The sequence below is a fragment of the Pelodiscus sinensis genome, chromosome 5 (assembly GCF_049634645.1).
Source record: "Pelodiscus sinensis isolate JC-2024 chromosome 5, ASM4963464v1, whole genome shotgun sequence".
NCBI lineage: Eukaryota > Metazoa > Chordata > Testudines > Trionychidae > Pelodiscus > Pelodiscus sinensis.
This window is the reverse complement of record NC_134715.1, coordinates 59,615,669-59,632,355: the sequence shown is the minus strand read 5'-3', so window position 1 is coordinate 59,632,355 and position 16,687 is coordinate 59,615,669. Positions and strand designations below refer to the sequence as shown.

Sequence of the window (16,687 nt, the reverse complement as noted above, 5' to 3'; positions counted from 1 at the left end):
CAAAGCCTAAATAGCTTTGAGAATGTGGGTGGGGGCAATGAGGAAATCTCAAACAGCGATTCTGTGAGCCAATCCACAAAATACAAATTCTTCTATCAGCAGAGGAAATGAAGCACATTTACATGGGATGGGGTTCCCACATCTCCCAAGTCAGAGGTCAGAAACCATGGGCATAGCACACCTTAGTTCAGGGCAGTACACTATTTGGTGTCCCATCGTGCGTAAGTGCTGGAATTAGGGATGCAGGGGTTGCTGCAGCCTGCAAGCACCCCCTGGCTTGAAGTGGTTTTTCTTATATATGCAAATTTAGAGTTGGGTTTAGTGGCTCTCAAGCACCCTCACTATACAAGTTGCTCCAGTCCTTTCCTCCCCCTCCCCACTATACCCCTAACCTAGGGGACTAAAAGCAGCCGCTTCTATTGGGTGTCCGTGGAGAGCCGCAATGGGAAGGCCCGGGTGCAGTTGCACGTGCATGCTCGCCCGGTTCCCCACGCTAGCTAGCGCCTAGGCAGCGGCAGTGGGAGGGCCACAACGCTTAGTGCTGCCCCGGAGGCAGCGGGCGGAGCTCTTCTCCGACCCGGCGGAACGTAAGTGAAGGCAGCGCGCGTGGCCGGGGGAGGAGCCGCAGCATGGCGCACCCGGCCTCGGCCGCCAGCCCCCGGGTCTTCTTCGATGTGGACATCGGGGGCGAACGAGGTGGGTGCGGGCGCGAGAGCCCGCGGAAGGAACGTTGGCCCCGGGCAGGGTAGCGGGGAGGGGCCCGCGGCTCGTGCTTGCGGGGCCCGGGCACCCCGGCTGCGCTGCGTTTGCAGCCTCTTGCGGCCGCGCCTTGGGCCAGGCGGCTGCTTCTCGGAGCCTGGCGGCGGCTCCGGCGCAACAAAGGGGATTTGTGGCGGTCAGGGGGCAGCCTGCCCCGCCCCGTGCGGGCCATGAGCGCTGCTCGCCCATCCCTCTGCCAGGGCCTGCGCGCGCTGCCCAGGGGCTGCTCCCGGGACAGCCGTGAGGCCTCAACACCTTCAGCTGCTGGTGGCTCCCTCCCTGGCGCCTGCCTGCACTGCAGTGCTGAGTAGCCAACCTAGGGTGATTTACAGCCACTGCAGCAATCACGGTGGCGGCTGGTGGCTTATATCAGCTTCCTCCTGGCCTTCTGTTGCGCACCCTCACCGGAGCGCTCCCATTCCCTGAAAAGCGGAGGGGCTGGTGTTCTCAGCTGCCCCTCGGAGCTTCTCACCTACCTAGGAGTGGAAGGGCCCGGTGCCAGATTTCTTGTCAGTTTCAGGTTTCCCAGAGACCGCTACTATAAGGAATACAGCGTCTCTACACACTTTGCTGTGTCTACACTGCAAGAAGGGGCGGTGTAGACAGCTCTGATTCTAGTGCAAGAGCCACTTCTGCAAAAATGGCGGCTCATTAGGTATGCAAATGAGGCTCCACGATATTCCACGCTTAGGCTCATTTGCATATCTCTGGCGCATCAACCCGCCAGTGTAGACACAGCCAAATTTGTGTGTTACTCTAACAGCAGGGACATAAGCCCTATGTCTCCTGTGAGGGAGGAGTTACTAGTCAGTGGAGTAGGGCACTTTAATTGGTGGGAGCAAGCCTGTAGTTATGTCCGCCTAACTCTAGTATAGATGGAGCCTGGGCAATGCAGGCGGCCAGCTGGCACTTAGGTTGTGTACATCTCTGTGTCAGCCACATCTAATCCAGCAGCTCACCAGCCATGATCACAGACTACTTTTTCTTTACTGTGCTTGGCTGATGTGATACTTCATGCAGCTAGTCCTAAACTTTCCCAAACCCATGCGTGCTGCAGCATTGAGAGGAATACAGTGATCTTTTTACAAGAGATGTCAACATGTAGATGACTAGACAATTGACCGATATGCCTGGGCTTATTGGTTAATCCTGTTGACAATATGCACCCTCCCCCCTGCAAGGTGGAAGGCAGGAGCCGGTGCCTGTGAGCCAGCTCCCCATAAGCACTGGATCCCATAGAGCCACCTTCACCTCCACTCCGTACTGCCAACTCTGATAGAGAGTCAGCAGTGTGGAGGGTGAGAGGAAGCAGGCGAGAGCTGGTACATGTAGGGAACACACACTTTGACTCCCATGGAGCCGTCTGCCCTCTCCATTCCTCTCCATGCTGCTACCCTTCTATCAGAGGCAGCAGTGCAGGGGGACGAAGGGTTGTGCAGGCAGGAGCCAATATGCAAGGGGAGATGGCTTTTAAGCCAGTTCTCTGTGTGTGCTGGCTCTGCGGAACCTCGGTGGATAGAGGCTGCTTTGTGGGATGCTCGGGCCCCTGCGGACAGCGGCAGCAGGTGAGAGCCGATCTGCACAGGGAACCGTTTTTTTTTAAACTAGTTCCTCTTGCAAACTGGCTCCCACCTGCCACTCAGTTTCAGGGAGCTCCCTAGGAGTGGGGCCGGGAGCATATTGGCTGCTGCTGTCTCTGGTACTATCGAATAGTCGTGTAACCATTAAAATTTGATGAGGTTACACGACTGTTCAGTTGCATGCTGTCTGTCTAAGATCCATGCTGTTTACTCTTTTCAAGTGGCAAAACCTACCAGCTTGCCATATTCACTGGTGTTAACATTCACTTACCTGCAAACACTGTACCATTCATTTAGGTCAGGCTCTGGGGTCAGGCCAAAAATGAGGGGTTCAATATTAGGGATGCAGTATCCTGTTTAATCAGTTAACCAGGCTGGAGCCATTGTAGGGGGCTGCTCTGTCCAGGCATGCTGGGCCTGCTGTGGGCAGGGGCTACTGCTGCGGGGCATGAATGCACTCCAGTCCTGGTGGGGGAGCATCCCCTCACCCATGGCAGGTGAGGGGCTGCCTCAGATCCTGCTGGATACCCATAACCAGTAAACATCACCCTATTCACATTCCTATCTGGTATGTGGGACATGGGCTGCCAGGGAGCAAGGTGGGGTTGTGGAGTCTGAGCAGGAGTCAGGGTCTGAGTTATGGTTCAGGAGTGGACTAGGGATGTAAAAGTAGTTGAATAGTCGAGTTGAACATTCACATTCTCCCCCACCCTCCTTTGCTGCTTCTATATCAGAGGCAGTAAGTTGGGGGGGAAGCAGGAGCTGTTGCTAGGGGGAGCTGGCTTAAAATCCAGTTTCCCTCTATCACCATCTTTGCATTGCGGGAGGCAGAGACGTGCCAGGTTCTTACTAATTTAAAAGGAAGAGCTGCAGCAGTTGGGAGGTTCTTCCTACATTTAAAAGGCAGAGACACAGCAGGGTCAGTTCCTGGGACAGTTCCGGTTTGCGCCCGCTCTGGGATGCTGCAGCTCTGCCTTTTAAACATAGTAAGAGCTGCAGCTGGGGTAGCGAATGCCCCCCTCCCCCAACTATTTGAGTGGTTGATGGAAATTCCAATGATTACTTGATTAGCTGATTGATCACAATTTAACATCCCTAGAGTTGACTGGGAGTGCAGGGTCTGGGTGGGAGTTAGGGTGCAGAAGGTAGGCTGCAGGAAGGGACAGGGGACTGGGTTGTAGAAGGGGGCAGGACATTGGGTGCTTATCTGCTGCAGCTCCTGTGGGGGAACAGAAAGCCACCGTGTGCTTGCAGGCATCTCCCCCTGCTGCTCCCTTTGGCCATGATTCCCAGCCAGTGGGAACAATGGGGCAAGCATCTACTTGCACTCCTCAGCCAATGAGGAGGGAGAACTGCAGTGCACAAAGCTACTTCCACCCCCCCCCCCCCCACACACACACCAGGTAGTTCTGGTCATGCAGGGGCTTTAGTGGAAGCAGTGGGGAGCCTGCACTTGCACTCCAGCCACATGAGGTGGGAGGATGCTGAGGCTTGCAGTCTCTCCATGGGGCTGGAGCAGCAGCACCACTCACCTGGAGGCTTTCCCTGCTGCTCCCTTTGGCTGGAATCACGGCCACTGTGAGCTGCGGGAGGCATGGAACTAGAGAGGCACAGAAGGGGGTAAAAATTGTACCTGGATGTGGTCCTTTGTCTTAAGTGTACACATAGACTTAGAGCTCTTTAAAGATTAAGCTGTCACTTGGTACCATTATTTCTATTTTCTATTTTTATTTTCTTTGTAACCATTTTTAAGATCTATATTTGCTTAAGAATAAGCAGTTAAGAAATAGATCAATAGCCATTGTAACCATATGATTTATAAGCTTCTTTAATAAACCTGTATCTGTTTAAGCTTTAACCTGACTCCTTCAGTTGCTGTAACAGAACCAAGCACAATTTAAAAGAACTTCAGCCGGTCATAAGGGACAGGTATAGGCAGAGCTGGGCATTTGGATTGTCGCTTCCAGAGGACAGATCTGTAGGGGCATCTCTCAGCCTTCCCTAGGCTGCCCGCTGCGAAGGGATCCTGTATCCTAGCAGTTAAAATCTGAGATGTAATAAGCTCTTCCTATAAACTCTGGGGCGTCTGTCAGCCTCTTGGCTGCCCTCGCGAAGGGATCCCGATCCTAGCGGACAAAGACACAGATGTTAAACTCCTCGGGGCACCCGTCAGTCTCTTCTAGACTGCCCGCTACGACAGGGCTTTGTGTCCCAGTAGTTGAAGACTCGGGTGTAACATACACACACGCACACACACAGAGAGAGAGAGAGAGAGTGAGTGCCCATTTTGTCATCATGGTTGATTGGCTGGTGGCCTGCAGAAAGTTCTGCGTTGAGTGAGATGAGGTGTGGGCCAACAAGTTTGAGAACCACTGTGCTAGAGGGAGCAATAGGTGACATATTAGGAAGTAGTGAGGAATGGTTCTTCACAGGTATTTTTGTTTCAAAATGCAAGTTAATCAACTGCCTCTTCAGATCACGGATGTCCTGAAGTAGAACTTTGAAAAATTATCCCTGGCTTGTGTAAAACAAACAAAAAACATACCAACAAAAACAAAATCAACTAATAAACAACTGTTGGAAAATTTAGCTTTTCAAGAGTGAGGTAAAGATTAAAGATCTAAGAGTTTAACTGGTAAATTGAAAAGATGATGCTTATTGGTTATCCCCACCGATTAAATTCTTCTTGGGACTGCCGGAAGCCCTTGGGACTGGGAGAGCTGGCAGCCCCGGAGTGGTTAAATGATTTTTTTTTATCTGTTACACGGTTAATATTTTTTTTCATTTTTATATCCCTAGTAAAGATAGACATTTCCATATTGCCAGAATGTATTTAATGGTACTACTGAGAATAAAACAGAAGGTAAAAACAAGCAATTCTTTAAGAAACGCTAAAATTAACATAGTGAATTAAAGTTTCAAATATTTTAATTTACTTTCACTTCATTATTAGATTTACTGTTCATATACTTAGCTTTCAATACAGCAAAATTATATTAAAAATTGCCTTACTTGGGAGTTGTCTAATTGACTGTCAGATTGAGGAGAGAACAGCAGCATCATTGACAGCTAGCAGCTTCCAGGAGTGGAAAATCATTGTGAGAAGGCAGCTTTATGAAGTTAGATTAATGCTCTATGGATTTATTTACCAGTTGAGGTTTCTCTTATTTTTAAGTGAAAACATTTGTTGCATCTAAGACTAGATATGTTTTAAAGGGAAACTGTAGCTCCCACTCATTGATTATCTATATACATAAAGATGCTATTGCATGTACATTTCTGTGGGATTGAAGTCTAAATGTGGAGAATAGAAAATTTCCATCTATACCATTTTTCAGTGGAAAGGGGTTTGATAATTTTTTTCCCACAAATAGTGTTCACTTTTGGTGGAAGAGATTTGTTTAAAAATGAGCTGCTAAAAATCAATCCTATATGACCACCCTGGCTTTTAGCCAAAATATTTCAGTTTTGATATTTCAACAAAAGTAGTTATCTTCCATGAAAAATGACAATGAAAAAGAAAGTTGAAATTTTCAATGGAAATACAACTTTATTTTCACACTCAGTTCTATCAAGAATACATGCTGCGTAGATGTGGTATAGTTTTAATCCTTTGAGTCCTTTTTTTTTTTTTAGGATTGGTCTGAAATGTTTGTGCACTCTCTCATATTTCAGTTGGTCGAATTGTCTTAGAGTTGTTTGCAGATGTTGTGCCCAAAACTGCTGAAAATTTCCGTGCACTATGTACAGGAGAAAAAGGGATAGGGCCTACAACTGGAAAACCTCTTCATTACAAAGGATGTCCTTTCCACAGAAGTAAGTTTGAATCACCTTTATTTTTTATATTTTTTCCAGTATTTAAGTTGCATAATATTGACAGCTGACAGAGTATTTTGAAACCAGTTTGATTTCAATATTGTGGTAGTAGGTATGTGTATGGATTTCTAACAATGCTCTTGAGGCAGGGGTGGGGAACCTAAAGCCTACCTGGATTTGGCCCTTGAGGCTCAGTCCTCCTGCCCCCCCCTCCCCCCCCCCCTTTCCCAGGCACTGAGGAGCCTGCACTGGTACTCCAGCTCTCTGCTGTCTCCCTGCAGTGCTGGAGCACACAAAATCTACTCGCTTGGGCCTCGCTAGGCTTGTTCTTGTTAGGAGAATGTGGGGAGTATCTTTCTCCTTCTCATTTGGGGGCTATTTCAGTGAGGGTGTGTGTGGTTTTTTTCTTTTTTTTTTTTTTTTGCTTCTCACTTGTGTGTTGCCCTCGACTAATTTTCCTGAGAGTCACTGGCCCCTGATCCAAAAAAGGTTCCCCACAACCGATTTAAGGTATGGGCTGATCTGGATTTTATGGAACTCAGGAAGAGGTTTCTTGGACTTTCAATATTTAAATTCTTTTGGGTTAGCAATTCTGAAAGGGAGAAAGAGAGAGTCAAGCTACAGTCAAAATATATTAGAAGTGAGTTAGCATAAAAAAGTGTCTTTCTAAACTCAATGGCTACGTCTAGAGTGGCATGATGTTCTGCAAATGCTTTTAACGGAAAAGCTTTTAACGGAAAAGCACTTTTTGCGGAAAAGCGTCCGTGCCAATCTAGATGTGCTTTTGCACAAAAAAGCCCCGATGGCCATTTTTGCGATCGGGGCTTTTTTGTGCAAAACAAATCTGAGCTGTCTATACTGGCCCTTTTGTGCAAAAGGACTTTTGCCCAAACGGGAGCAGCATAGTATTTCCACAAGAAGCACTGATTTCTTTCATGAGATTGTCAGTGTTCTTGTGGAAATTCAAGCGGCCAGTGTAGACAGCTGGCAAGTTTTTTGCGGAAAAACTTGCCAGTCTAGACACAGCCATTAGGTCTTTTGATTTAATACAGAAGTTTTCCTTTAAAAAGCAATGGATTAGAGAATAGTGGGAATGAATTATCTATTCCTCTTTATTTTATCTTCTATCTACCCTGATGATATTTTTGTAGACTAAATGTCAATAGTGGGTAGTCTGCTAGATCCAGTGGTGTAGTACTCTATTGGTTATCTTTCCATTAACTTCACTGGGCTTTGGATGAGGTCCAGTAGAAACAAGGAATTTTCTTTGCTGCTGCTTACTAGTGTTCTTCTCCACAACAACTGGTAGTTGAGGTTACTAAAAAGGACAGTCATTTGTTGACTAAATCCTGGGTTTTGTGTGTGTATGTTATGCTTTGCCAGAACAACCTGTAGTCAGTGCTGTAGGGTAGGCTCCCTTCTATGAAACTGCATTACAATAAATATAAAAAATAATTAATAAAATATTTTTTTAAAATGTCCAGCTTTGTTTGTTGTAATTGCAGACTTCTCTTCCTATGTTGAGATGTACTTTCCAAAGCTTTAATAGTCTGTTTCTCTAAAACAATTGTTGATTCTTATCCTCAGGAATAGGTTTTAAAAAATTCATATATTTTATTTTTAACCATCATACAAGAATCTCTTAAGTGTTTTATGAAAGTGGAATAATAGTGCTTTACCCATTTTACAGATGGAGAAATTGAGGCTCAGGGAAGTCTAGCAGCTCACCCAAGGTCACACAATCAGAGATAGTCTGGAATAGAAAGTTGGCCTTTTGACACCCTGAGCACTGTTCCTTCACTTAGGTGATACTGTTCGAATTTGACATCTGCAGACAAATTATTCATTTAAACTATTTTACTGAGCGTGATTTTAAAAAAATTAAATAGTTTTCCAGTTGAGCTGCAAGAGTTTGGAATAGAAAGTACTTTTGATGCTTAAAAATGGTAATTTGCACCTACATCCTACTATATATTTTTATTACTAAGAATATTTAACTTATTATGGCTATTACAGAATTATTTTCCCAGTGAGACATTTGAGGGAGTATTAACCATTTTACTCTTGCTATATTAAGCTACAGTAAGGCTACATCTACACTGGCGTGATTTTGCGTAAGAACTCTTTTGCGGAAGAGTTCTTGTGCAAAAACTCTTCCAGAAGAGAGCGTCTACGCTGACATGTGCCTTTGTGCAATAGATGTGCTTTTGTGCAAGAGCATCCATGCCAGTGTAGACGCTCTCTTGCGCAAGAAAGCGCTTATGGCCATTTTAACCATAGAGCTTTCTTGCACAAGAAATTCATGTTGCCTGTCTACACTGGCCTCTTGCGCAAGAACAGTTGCACAAGAGGGCTTATTCCTGAGTGGGCGCATCATAGTTCTTGCGCAAGAAGCACTGATTTAATACATTAGAATGTCAGTGTTCTTGCACAAGAATTCACGGCCAGTGTAAATAGGCAGCAAGTTTTGGCGCAAAAGCGGCTGCTTTTGCACAAGATCACACCAATGTAGACACAGCCCCAGTGTTTAGGAGATTCTCTCTCAAATAATAGAATAATTAAGGCTCATGTTGATGAAGTGGAGTTGATCTTCATCATTGAAAGTAATTCTGTTTAATGCTGTTCTTATCTTGACACCATCTCTTGTAACCTATTTTCTACTTATTAGTTATTAAGAAATTCATGATCCAGGGTGGAGACTTCTCAAATCAAAATGGCACAGGTGGAGAAAGTATATATGGAGAAAAATTCGAAGATGAAAACTTTCATTACAAGGTAAAGTAATTAAAAATGATAAATGGAATTAGTTTTTGAAATTGAGATGGTTAGATTCTTTTTATTCCAGTGGATTTTTAGTACACTTATTATGATCCATAATGATGTCTGTCTATGATGAGTGGAATTTTTTGTATTACCAGTGCATTTTTGTATTACCAGTCAACTGTGGTACCAGATGTTTAAACCTATTCATCAATGCTCAAGTGGTGATGTCTGCCTTTTTTCCTAAGTGTGCCAGTATCAGAGATCTGAGAGGCAGCATCATGGACATTTGTCCAACACCATGCTTTGAACTTAGTTAATAGGTCAGTTGCCAAGTTTGGGAGGGCAGGGAGTATTCTACCAAAGCAGCTGAAACCCATCATTTCCACTATCCTGAAGGGATACTGTTTGCCAGACATCCACTATGGAATCCACACTGGCACATACCCTGAGAAGAAAGAATTGGGTAATTGCAATACAGTAACTGTGATTGTTGGAGGATGTTCTTTTGAGATCAGTGTAGTTCCATTCCTGCTCTGCAGAGTCCTCATCTACCAGGGGCTTCAAATTGTGAGGGACTTGAGAGAGGGTTGTGGCTGTCCAACACTTTTTGCTTCATACTGGAGCATAAGGAGCCAGTGGTTGTACGTATAACTTTGTCAAAAGTGCTATAAAATCCATCTTGCATACATGAAATGTACATGCACCTTCTGTGAGATTCAGAGTAACTATAATTACTCTAAGAAGCACAGCTCCAATAAGGTAAGCAACATTCTTCTGTAGAAGACTTGAGCAAAGACTATGTTGTAGTTTGTATTTCTAGTATACATCAAGCTATTTGGCTGTCATTAGAAAACAGTATTAAAGAATAATAATTTGGATACAAAATAATCCATAATCTTATTTACAAGGAGGAAAAGGAATTGTAGGGGAAAAGTGATTATTCAGCAGTAAGTTTTAAATAAGACCTTAGTCCTGCAAACAGCATGGAAATAACTCAGTTTACATGAAAAATCAGAACATTAAGATTAATGATACTACTAATGTAAGATAAATAATGAATAAGAGTTTGCTGGATAGGGTTTAAGAAAGTATTTAACAATTTCCTCTTAATTACTGTATCTTTTTTAAATGGTGCACAAAGCTGCTTTTAATCAAAGGGTATGTCCAGACTACATGCCTCTGGCGACAGAGGCATGTAGATTAGGCTACCGGACATAGTAAAATGAAGCGGCGATTTAAATAATCGCTGCTTCATTTAAATTTACATGGCTGCCGCGCTGAGCCAACAGCTGATCAGCTGTTTGTCGGCTCAGCGCGATAGTCTGGTAGCTCCCCTGCCGACATCAAAGGTATTTGTCGACCACCCAGGTATGCCTCCTGGAATGAGGCATACCTGGGTGGTCGACAAATACCTTTGATGTCGCCACCCGCGCGTCCAGACTATCGCGCTGAGCCGACAAACAGCTGATCAGCTGTTTACATGGCTGCCGCGCTGAGCCAACAAATTTAAATGAAGCGGCGATTATTTAAATTGCTGCTTCATTTTACTATGTCCGGTAGCCTAATCTACATGCCTCTGTCGCCAGAGGCATGTAGTCTAGACGTACCCTTAGAAAATCAAATTAGGGAGCATCACATTCAGCACCCCTCAAAGGATTCCTCCAGTTCTGGTGTTCAGACAGCAAGGAACTGATTGATGTTGTTAAACAGCTAGTGCAACATTTCCTTTTAACTGGTTGAATCAGTAAGCTTCCTTGCCCCCAGCTGTGGGAAATACAATGAAGACACACATGTCTTTCTGTGAGGGAAGATGAAGCCAATTGTAAATTGTGTGGTCCTTAGACCCATTGCAGGCTTCTCATTTGAGGTTCACTGGATGCCTTGATAGTTTATTATAGTAACCTTGTAGAATAATCAGATGTTACTTATATTTGCTTTGATAATGGTTTCTCATATAGCACGATCGGGCAGGGCTGCTGAGCATGGCAAATGCGGGACCTAATACAAATGGCTCTCAGTTCTTCATCACAACGGTGCCAACCCCTCACTTGGATGGGAAACATGTGGTGTTTGGTCAGGTGATCAAAGGAATGGGTGTTGCGAAAATATTAGAAAATATTGAAGTGAATGGAGAAAAGCCTGCAAAGGTAAGCTGAGGTCACTGTTATAGGATACCTTCTGTGAGAACTGTTTTAGTATTCTGTAAAAATACTTCTGTGAAATTTAATTTTAGTTGATTTTCAGTATAAGACAAAACTGGTTTGCTATTAGATCAAAACTAGAAAAAGTAAAGCTTTTTCAGAGCTTTGTCTCGCAGAACATGTAATGATTTCCAGGCTAAATGTGACAGGGTTGATTAAACCTTTTACTAATCCTAAATTAAATATTTATATCAAAGTAAGTCTTAAACACTGGGAAAGGGGAAAGTTATTTTGTAGTTAATAATTCTTGATACTTTACACATGTAAAACATTTTACACATCTCAACTAGTAATCCATTTTCACACAACCTTTGGAAATCAGGAAGGAATTTGCCTGCACCTTGAAGGTGAGAGAAACAAACTTGTATTAATGAAGTTGTGGCCTGCCAAAGGTTGCAGAAGGAGTTAGTGTTAGAGCTGAGTAGAAATATGGAATTCTTGGCTCTCATCCTATTTTAGGGGATGGGTGGGAGGATATAATAGTCTGATACACGGCAATAAAATAATGGCAGCTCGCAGGGTTAGTCCCTGGCAGGCCGCCACAGTTATGTTTCCCTGCACCTCCTCAGGTATCGGAGGATCACAGCTCTGATTGGCCGCGAATCACCTTTCGTGGCCAATGTGAGCAGTGGGAAGGCACTTACTACCATTGCATTAGCTGCGAATCGCCATTTGCAGCCAATGAGAGCTGTGATCCTCTGATGCGTGCCGAGGTGCAGGAAAACATGGAGATGGGGGCCTGCCTGGGACTAACCCTGTGGACCAGATCTTGCTCGCAGGCCGCAGTTTGCCTAACCCTGGTCTAATAGCATTGAGCAAACAGTATAATTAATACACTTAAACATGCTTCTTCTTCTTCAGACTTAATCTATGACCCATTTACTTTTCAGGCTCTTAATACATTTTAAAAGCTCAAGCGCAGCACAGGAGACCCGGCATTAGCTGGGAATCAGCTGTCACAGCTCAAGTCTTTTAAGTGTATTAAGAGCCTGGCAGCTCTTAATGCATTTAAAAGGTGGAGCCGCAGTGGGGTTAGCTCCTGGGGCCAGGAGCTAACCTTGCTGCAGCTCTGCAGTTTCCTCTGCTTATCGACTAGTCGATTAGTTGATTAAATGCAAGTTAACATCCCATATGTCATCCTTTCGCATATGGCCTTCTTTTTTTACCTCAGTAAGTAACATGCATGACCTATCCTGAGGTTAAAACAGTGAAAACTAGGCACTTTAGGGCTATTGTCCCCATAGTTAAACTATATTCCCTCCAGGGGTTGAACTTGATGAGTTTACCTTGCAGTAAAACTGAATATGAAGCTGATCAGTTTCATAAGGAATAGTAAGAGGCAGCTGAAGTAGGCCTCTGAAATCTGTAGTTTGGGAGTGGCAGGAGAACACTTCCACTGATCTTTTGGCAATGCACAAGAACTAACGCTTTTCGATTAGTGAATGGCAACATTGCATATTGTATACCTCCTGTTTTTTACAGTTGTGCATTATTGCAGAATGTGGAGAACTGAAGGAAGATGATGATTGGGGAATTTCCCCAATGGATGGCTCTGGAGACACTCACCCAGATTTTCCTGAAGATTCAGATGTGGATTTAAAAGATGTAAGTTTTTTCTTTTAAGATAATTATTTTTCCTGTACCGTGATGACACTTTAATTACCTAGTGTTTGTCAGGTTCATCAGACTTCGATTTTTCTAAGAAGTGTGTTAGGGCAAGTTACCTGTAATGATGTAGAATTTTGTGATTCTTTTTTAGCTGCTCTTTTAAATGCTGTGACTTATTTTTTCCAGTGCACATAAGGTTAAAACCAAAACCTTTCTTTCCCATTCTTTATTTCTGTCTCCCAGTTCTTCATTGTGATGCTGAAATGACAAGGGGTCCAGCAGTGTAACTTAAGATTTTATAGTATTAATAGCATACTCTGGAAATTATTTAAAGATTTATGTAGTTTGTTTCCAAAGTTAGAAATTCATCTAATTACCACAATTTTTCACGCACCAAGCAATCTTTAGGCATGCCCCATGTAGACAGATGACACTGACATTATATTTAGTGTCTAGAAAGCTATCTGTCACATGTATGGTGTTGCTGGGTTAGTGTTACAGTAGGCTGAATTGAAACACTTTTTTGAAATTCAAGTTTCAGAAATATCTAGAATTTGCTGGGATGTTGGAGTAAGCTGTTGCATATAAATGTGTTTGGCTGTGGTAAAGACAGCAATGATATCTTGTTAAATTACCAATACAAAGATAGTTGTTGACACTTGAAAGCCTTGTATCTTCTAAATTGAAGCTGGATCAATAGATTTAGAACAGACAGGCAAATAATTATCAGCTTTACTTTATGGATCTAGAACAGGGGTCTCCAACCTTTTTAACCACAAGATCACTTTTTCAATTTAAGATCTACCTCCAACCCAAATTCCCTTGCCTGGATTCCTTCTCCCCCTTCTCTGGGGCCCTGCCCCTGCCCCACTCGTTCTCTGAGGTCTCTCACTACTCACTATGTTGCCCTTCCTCCCCGCATATCATTCACTTTTCCCAGGCTGAGCTAGGGGTGCAGGCTCTAGTCTTGGGTGTGTGGCAAATGCCCTATCCCCTAAGCCAGTGTTTCTCAACCTTTTTTTGTTGTTGTTCTAAAATACCTCTTTTTCCACACACAGAATTAGTAAGTACCCCCAGTACCTACAGTTTTCACACACACTTTTTTGTTTACCATTGAAACACATTTGTTTAAGCAACTTAATTGTAGCTGGACATGTGATGAAATATTTGGGTGTAAAAAGTACAAAAATAATACATATGCTGTAAAACTTAAATTCAGTTTTCTCCAAATTTCAGTGGGGTTGATGTACCCCCAGACTTCTCTTAGGTGCCCCCTGGAGGTTGAGGGGTACTGCCCTTGGCCACTCCAGGGTCCACCCCTCCCCCTGCCTTGGGCGGGGGGGGGGGGGAGTGTCCTTTATCCTGCCTTCCTATTGCAGGAGCCTGGTCCATCCCTGGGGCAACCTGTGTTGGTTGTCCAGCTGCTCCCAGGACTTGCACCCACCACCCTGTGCTTTCCAGGTGAATGTGCTAACCTCTAGGCCATGCCAGGACTGAGCCCATCCCACCTCCACACCTTTGGTGGGTTCTGTATCCTGTGTTGGCTGTCTGGTTGCTCCCAGGGTGGGCAGGGCTTGGGCTGCTGGGTGGAGACTCCAACCCACAACCCTGTTCTCCTTGGGCAAGTACTGTACCTCCTGATCCACTCAAGACGCCCCCCCTCTGCCTGCCTTTGCAGGGTGCCTTGTCCTGTGTCTGGTTGCTCCCAGGCTGGGCAGGGGAGCTTGGGCTGCCTGGGAGAACGGGGGGACGAGACAGACCTTGAGCCTGCCACCATATGTTCCCCAGGCAGATGTCCTGATCTCCTAAGCCCTTCCAGAACTCCCCCCATCACCTTACCTTCAGCAGGTCCCTGACCTTCCACTGGCCACAGTTCTCCATTATTGATCAATGGGAGCTGCAGGAGTGGTGTCTGCTGCGAAGGACAGCATGTGGAGACCCCCTGCTCTGACCCTCTCAGGGGCTGCAGGGACATGCCAGCTACCTTCAGGAGCACAACCAACGGTAGGGCTAATTACTCCAGACATAACAGGCGTTAGGCATTTTAGTACTCAAAGAATTAAATTTAGGCATAAGAGAAACGAAAGTTATGAAATGCACCAACCAGTCAAAAACTAAACATAATCCACTTTGCAAGGAGTAACAAGACCCCATGTACATGTTGGGTCAGGAGATGAGGGAAGGACAGTGTGTGTTTGTGAGAATGACACACACACACACACCGTGTGTGAGTGACAGATTTGCATTGCCAAGCTCCCTCCATCCCCTTCTCTCTGTGTGGAGATGGGGTACAAGATTGGGGGGAGGAGGGACACCCAGATGTCAGCATGCCCCCCCTTCTCCCTCCCACACCCTGCACAGCAAGCAGGAGGCTTCCAAGGGGCAGCTCCAAGGCAAGAGGACAGGAACAACATGACAGTGGGTGGAGGGGCAACTAAAGTGCCAGCACTTGATAGCTTCCTGGCCAAACCAGTCAGGATCACCTGTCAGAGGCTCCAAGATCTACCAGTAGGTCCCGATCTCCTGGTTGGTGACCACTGATCTAGAAAGTGGCTTGAGGGCAGGACAAGTGTCAGTAGGTAGTTGTTGGTTAAAAGGCCTATGCATATCAAGTGTCTGTGCCTTGAACTGTGAGAAATACAAGACAAAATACTCTTGGGTATGAGAAGTGTTTGGTTGTATCTGCATCTCTAATAAATCTCCAGTTTTTAATGGCTACAACCAAAGCTTCTTGCTTACATGCTCTTGGATTAAGGAAGAATGGATGTTCAAAATTCATGCAACTGCATTTAGGAAGGAATCAAATTAGTGATTGCTGGTTCTTTATTGCTGTTATGTTTTCTTCTCTTAGGATCAGTCCCTCAATGGCTATTAGACAAGGTGGGCGGGGATGCAGTCTGTGCTCTTGGTGCCTCAGCTGTCAGAAGCTGGGACTAGCCCACAAGGGATGGATCACTCAATAATTGTCCTGTTCTCTTCATTCCTTCTGGGGCTGGAAACTGTCTGAAGACAGACAGATGGTCCATCCAGCCCACTATCCTGACCCACAATAGACATTTTTATATTCTTATCCTCATGTACAATTCAGTGGGAGTTTCATACCATGGATCAAGGAGAATGTGTTGCTAATATTGTAGCAGTTGTTTGAATGTTTTTCTTCAACACTAAAATAGTTGTGGTTTTGATGTATTTTGGCAGTCTTTGAAAGAGAATAGACTTGGATTCCTACTGTTAAATATTTAGTTCAGAGACTTGCAGCTTGGTGTAAATTACATAATGTAATACTTAAATTGTATAAGCTTTTTCCTCCTCTTCTTAATAGGTTGACAAGGTTGTGTCCATAGCAGAAGATATAAAGACTACAGGAAATACTTTCTTCAAATCACAGAACTGGGCAATGGCAACTAAGAAGTACACCAAGGGTTTACGGTAAGGGTTCTTGCTATTGTAAGTCTAACAGTTGCTTTTAATCAATATTAACATTTCCATGTAGTGTTTGTAGTGGTTATTTTTAAAAAACTTATCTCCCCTGCCCTTTGTATTGGAAAATGAATGTGATTTTTTTTCCGTTGCTCATTTAAGAGTACATGCTGCACAAATGGGTCTTTTGTGCATACCCTGGGTGTGTTCTGAAATGCTAAGAGCAAGGTCAGAAAGAATTGGATCATGTATTACTTGCTTATTAATTACAGTCCTGAGCTCATTTTCATTTGGAAACAGTCAGCTTTCCCTCTAATATCTTCTATCCTTGGGCAGGTTGAATGTTCTTATGTGCACCACCAATATTGAGGTACTACATCGATGTGTACCACAAATACAAAGAAAACACATTTTACACACACACACACACACACACACACACACACACACACACACACACACACACACACACACACACACACACACACACACACACACACACACACACACACACACACACCCACCAATCCCTATACGTGG

General features: G+C 44.5%; 1 protein-coding gene across 1 annotated transcript in view; it reads left to right on the top strand.

Annotated features, from left to right (window-relative positions):
- The first annotated feature begins 535 nt into the window (after window positions 1-535).
- Window positions 536-16,687, top strand: part of PPID (peptidylprolyl isomerase D) — a 30,613-nt gene continuing 14,461 nt past the window's right edge. The window contains exons 1-6 of the mRNA XM_006121869.3: window positions 536-696; window positions 6,015-6,155; window positions 8,824-8,930; window positions 10,877-11,065; window positions 12,602-12,724; window positions 16,050-16,156. Of these exons, the coding sequence (XP_006121931.2) occupies window positions 630-696; window positions 6,015-6,155; window positions 8,824-8,930; window positions 10,877-11,065; window positions 12,602-12,724; window positions 16,050-16,156 (734 nt within the window). The 5' untranslated portion in view covers window positions 536-629. The remainder of the gene's footprint in view (window positions 697-6,014; window positions 6,156-8,823; window positions 8,931-10,876; window positions 11,066-12,601; window positions 12,725-16,049; window positions 16,157-16,687) is intronic.